The 6000-nt window shown below is 38.2% G+C and overlaps 1 protein-coding gene across 1 annotated transcript in view; it reads left to right on the top strand.

The window, feature by feature from the left end:
- The first annotated feature begins 294 nt into the window (after window positions 1-294).
- LOC139447654 (very long-chain specific acyl-CoA dehydrogenase, mitochondrial-like) overlaps window positions 295-6000 on the top strand; it is a 29603-nt gene continuing 23897 nt past the window's right edge. Inside the window, exons 1-4 of the mRNA XM_071229081.1 lie at window positions 295-413; window positions 697-754; window positions 5649-5721; window positions 5917-5981. Coding sequence (XP_071085182.1) covers window positions 340-413; window positions 697-754; window positions 5649-5721; window positions 5917-5981 — 270 coding nt within the window. The 5' untranslated portion in view covers window positions 295-339. The remainder of the gene's footprint in view (window positions 414-696; window positions 755-5648; window positions 5722-5916; window positions 5982-6000) is intronic.

Raw genomic sequence — 6000 nt, 5'->3', positions numbered from 1 at the left:
TGTGCACGACACCGTGTGTAATGTCATAACGTTACATAACATTCACGAGGTTTATACCTGTGGAAAACAGGTTTATATGTTACACGTGGGTGCTGCTGCTTTGGTTAAGTAACATTTCACAAAAGGTGAACGAACTTTTGTAACTGGGAGAACCATAAGCGGTCAATGGGGCAATAACACGTAAGCGAAAACTGTATACGCTTTAGACTGAGGGTACAAAGTTCAAAGGTCATGACAACCGGAAGTTTCATCACAGACGGATAAAGCGCATGCTTGGTGACCGACAAAGTTCATTTTCCATGTAAACTTGCTGGAGGCTCTTCGGGAACTAAAGCAAACATGTTGCGTTCTGCCAGGAATTTCGTGAAGATTTGGGATGCTGTTGGAAAACAGACATTACTGAAGACTGTCGGGTATGATCTATGTTGTTTCCACTCGTACTTTTCTTGTTGTTTTTTTAATCGGCCACTCCAAACGTAAAACTCAGTGGGTAGCCTAGCAGACAGTAACTGCTGTGAGAGGTGGACTTTGACCCTTGTTCGAAATCTTGTTATATGACAGATTGGGTTAATCGTTTCGTTTCTGGTCGTCTGTTATATCGAGTAGACTTATATATTATCAGGCTATGTAACTGACATAAATATTTTGGAAAAAAACACGCCATGTTTTAATATTTTCATTGATCTTTCACTGTAGTGCTTCACATGCGGCTGTTCAAAGATGTTACGCAAGCTCCGACTCCGATGCAAAAAAGGTAAAGTTTTGTGTACGATATGAATCAAATGAATCAAGTGTGATCATGAAATGAAAGACTTGTAATAGACATAAAATTAATCCACACTTGATAGTAACAAATAGCGCTGGCTATCGATATTGATCTTAGACTTCGAGATAACTAGGCTAAATAGCCAATCGGTCAGTTAGCAATAGGCCCTAAATATCGAAGCCGTCACTTTCAGGAAAGGTTCAGAGACACAACATCATATATCACTTGTGAGTGGTGACACATTTATGCATGGATTACCTTGTGGACATTAAGCAGTGGACAAAAACAAGTCTGCTTCGGTAACTTAAAACTGTAATAATAATATTTCATGACATTTATGTAATATGTTATCGATGACACAATTTTCATATATTTGATTACAGTTAATATTTCTTCCCATCGACGATAATTCCGATTATGGATCTCTTTAGCTAGCCCCAGTAACATGATTTGTCCTTTTTGTTTATGTGCAACAAGTTTAGAACGTTTGAAAAGCAGTTGGTGATTGATATAGATGATGATCATGAAACACTTAGAGGTACATTTCTCTCCACAGTCTGTGACTTTACTCACTCATCCAGCAATAGAAACTAGTTGTTTTAGTCTACTAGTCCTTATGATGATATATAACATATAGCAAAAATGGCAAGTTTCTACTAGTCTCCATGATACCTTAACTATTGGGCAGTTTGGCAAGGAATGTAGGAATAGTGCCATTTTCTAATGCTGTAGTTCAAAGACAGTCTTGTAAAATTCTGTTGAGTCTAGTATGACCAGCTGGAGCACCTTTCGAATGCAGCACCACAACATCTCACTAAGACAAGCAACCACTTTTTGTGAGAATTTGTTGGATGCGAACTCGTGACAATTGGATTGTTACCCCGACAGCTAACCGACTGAGCTACGTCCACACTGTTATACTTAGTGCAAATTTTACTTAGCTGAGCTAATATCAGATGAGCTAATAACTCCAAAGGATAACACTGAATTATGTTGATACAGAATACTGGATATGTATCTGCCATGTTTGTTTGATGCTACTAATATTACACTAAGCAACAGCATGACTATTTGTAAAATAGTGTGATGAAGCTGAAAGCAACAGAAGAATAGACTCTGCTTTAATTTGTATGGTTTAATATGAAAATGCCTCAAAATTAAGACATTACAAATTGCTTGAGAATAGAAGTTCCATTCTGGCATGCAGAAACCTCATCAGTGACATGGCGGTGGGGTAGTCTAGTGTTTAAAGCGTTCACTCATTAGCCGAATGGTCCTATGGTCCTTGCCAAACAGCCCAATAGTTAAGGTATCATAAGGACTAGTAGAAATTTGACCTTTTTTAGGGTTTTGCTATATGCTATCATTATAAGGACTAGTGGATGAAACCTACTGTATATGACCGCATATAAGCCAAATTTTGAGGACCAGAAAAAAGATTCTGTAGAAAGGGGTCGGCTTATCCACGGGATACACTTTCATGATAGTATTTTTCAGATCGTGATCTGTCATAAACATCGCCTGAATGACGGTCCAATAGATCACAACTTCCCAAAAGTTTGGAAGTTGCCAGGATAAAAATGAAATCATATCAATATAAGAAAATAGAAATCATATCAATGCAAAAACAGAAATTATGTGAACACCGAACTCAAAATAGATATGTGAACCCTTCTCACACACAGGAGTCACAAAGAGGGACAGGTCAGCCGAAATTGCCTAGACAGAAGGCGACCTCTTAAACACCTAATGCAACAACAACAACAACACTGACTGACATTCTCATCATGAGTTTGAAATGAAAACTCCATGCTTACGATGCTGATATCAAACTGCGAGTCTTCGCTCTAGCTGATATATTTTCTCACGGGTTCATAATTGTATATACACCGATTCACAAAATGGCGCTTGTTGTTGATGGCAACATATAACGAGCATTATGAGATTAAAAAAACCCACGAGAAACAGCTTCCCACATTATGAAAGTGGATCACTGGTTTGTTGAATCTTTATTAGAAATAATAATGACTTTTTCAATATATTTACAACGTTTTTCATCTTATATTTTTTAATATCTGCGAGTACCGGCACATGTCTTGCATTCCGACTTCGCAGTGTTTTTTGCCTTTCAATTCCTGGTTCGGCTTATCTGCGGGTCATATCATTTTCTTTCGTATTTCAATGGTCAAGTTAACACCTCGGATTATCTACGGGGTCGGCTTATCCGCGGTCATATACGGTATTAGTTTCTACCGCTGCACATGGGTACCATGTGTGAAGAACATTTCTGCAACCCCTGGAGACATAGAGAATGACCAACAAGCTATGAGGAGTTATGGATTATCCGCCACGATTGAATGAGCCTTTGGTGCTGCATTCATTCAGGAGGGACTGATAATCCATATTCCTGATTAGGTTATTCTATATATTACCTACGAGGGCAAGCATATCAGGGTTCATAAAAATCATGTGCCCTAGGGTCATATCACGTCACAAGACAACAGTGTATTGATTCCGTCATTCGAATCTTTTTTTTTTTTTTTTATAATTTTTTAATTCATTCGAATCTTATTGTGATGTGAGGTCGGAATGATTTTACACTAAAAATGACGTCATAGCTGAAGATTTTTTATGTCAATCGACAAATTGTGGTTCTGCAGCTGTTTCGACTTTCTGTCCTTATAGGTAAACACTACAATGTGTCTGTATGTAGACATCTTCTTCAGTAATGAATAGAACATTATATTCGTGTTCATGTCATACTGTTTATAATACTCGTTCTAGCTCAGGAAATACCTGAATTTAGACACTCGTGTTGTAAACATAGTATGACTCATATCCTCTATATATTGCTCTTTGACAGTTTAACATGTTTAATAATTATCATGATTATAGTAAGGCTATTTATACAGCGCAAAATCCACATCACTGAGGGACATGCTCAATAAGTTTACGAGAGTTAATGACGATAATGGATATCTTCATGACCAATGTTATCATATCATATTTTCACAACAATGAATAATAGGTCATATGGCTTCAACATGTTAGATTGACCTATCAGCATTGAGGAGCTCTAAAAAAATGCCAATGTGCAAATATTTGAAAGTTATTACACACAATCATTCAATCCTATGCTGGTTGTGTATTGGATGGTCAGACTGGGTTTTCGTGGTTGATAGCGTTTCACTGTGCCCCCCATGACTTGGATCGTTGGTCATAATATCAATCACTGGTTTTGCCTTGTCCAGAGTCCGTTATTTACAGAGTGCCCTCATATAGCTGGAACATTGCTGGGTGTGGCATTAACAACATTTTGAACCCTGTATAATTGATCCATATCAAAGGATTTGGTTTTGTAAAATAAATCTTTTGTAAAATGTGCAGTTATTATCAACAATTAATGAGTTGGCGATACATGCACATTTCTTTCACATTGATAAATGTCTGGTAACCATGGTAACATGACACATAGATCTACATTTACTGTCATACCAAGCTGGTGTATCATTGTATTGAGAATGAATAATGAAAGCGATACCTAGTCCATGTCGAAATGGTACGTCTCTGCAGCTGCTATTACTGTGGAATATTGCATTTTGTGGGTTTAATGTTTTCAAGTATGGTCACTCATATTCACACTACATGTATTACCAGTGTTAGAAATTGGCACTAGTCCTATAGTCGTTGCCAATCTGCACAATGGTAAAGGTTTCATAAGGACTAGTAGGAATTGCCCTTTTCAAGGGTTTTGCTATATATCATTATAAGGACTAGTGGACGAAAACTGTTAGTTTCTAACCCTGTATTACATAATTACCTTTGCATTAAGGGGACAAAGGTGGCCCAGTCATCTAAGGCACCGCGATTCGCTGTGCAGAGTTACGTCCTTTGGCCTTGCCAGAAACCTATGATTGTGGGTTCGAATCCCGGTTCGCCCAGATTTTGTTTCTAGGTTTGTCAGCACCATACCCATGCTCGTGGGTTTCACCGAATTGGTAAACGTCAGAGACCTGCATCACTTCGGGCTTTCCTCCCACATTTAGCTGACACATTGTGATATAACTGGAATACTGTTAAAAGCTGCGCTAAACCCAACTCACTCACTCACTTTTGCATTGTCAGTGATTATGGAAGAATTTACTTCAATACTTTTTATCAGGGTAAGGGATTTAAACATTGTGTGCACACATTTTTTTATATATATATATACTTCCATAATCACAACATAACAGAGCTCCAGATAACGTTTTGAGCAATTGAGGTTTTACTCTGGGGTTTCTATTTTAATTGGGTTATTACATTTATCACTGGGTTGCCAATACTTTTTACTCATCTATTCATCACTCCATTGGATTTCCCTAAAATTAGTGAACATTTTAAGATTTACTAAAATGTGAAATAATGTTTTAGATGTATATAACTTTTCTAAATATATGGGCTTGACTCGATAAGTAAGCTCGTAATTGTTATTAGGAAATTAGCACCTTTGTACGCATGCTGAAGAAGCTTCATTGGGTATTTATATTTATGCAAGCTGTTTTTATACATTTGAGTTTTTCATTTAATGCATGCGTTTCTGTATGCAAGTTATTGAAAGTAATTGTGTTTTGAAGGGAGGGGGGGGGGGGGGTGACTGTCCCCAGTACTAGACAACCAGGGTTATGTAAGCGTCCACACTGATCAGTGTGGCCCGTACACAGGGCTTGCTGTGACTTTAGTGACTGTCCCCAGTACTAGACAACCAGGGTTATGTAAGCGTCCACACTGATCAGTGTCGCCCGTAGACAGGGCATGCTGTGACTTCAGTGACTGTCCCCAGTACTTGACAACCAGAGTTATGTAAGCGACAACACTGACTGTTTTTCTTGCTTGTTTGTAGGAGTCCAAGTCCTTTGCCATGAACCTGTTTCGGGGGAAGATCCAGACAGACCAAGTCTTCCCTTTCCCGGAGGGTAGGTACTCAAGATTTGGATTCTTTGTGTAAAGACAGGGATTTATCAAAGATCTAGGTGGCTTTGGCAGGAAAACATTGAAGCAGATCACTTGGTCACAATATCACTCAGCCAGAGAACTGTGACTACAATGTGTTTTACTACAATGTGTTTTACTACAATGTGTTCCGACTACAACTATGATTTTCTTCACAGTGCTGTCAGCAGAGCAACAGGAGACACTTCAGATGCTGATAGACCCAACTGCCAAGTTCTTTGAGGTAAGGAAATAATAATAAA

The sequence above is a fragment of the Haliotis cracherodii genome, unplaced genomic scaffold (assembly GCF_022045235.1).
Source record: "Haliotis cracherodii isolate W230 unplaced genomic scaffold, xgHalCrac1.p SCAF_7, whole genome shotgun sequence".
Lineage (NCBI taxonomy): Eukaryota > Metazoa > Mollusca > Gastropoda > Lepetellida > Haliotidae > Haliotis > Haliotis cracherodii.
Note: the sequence above shows the minus strand (reverse complement) of the source record. Positions and strands in the feature narration are given on the sequence as shown.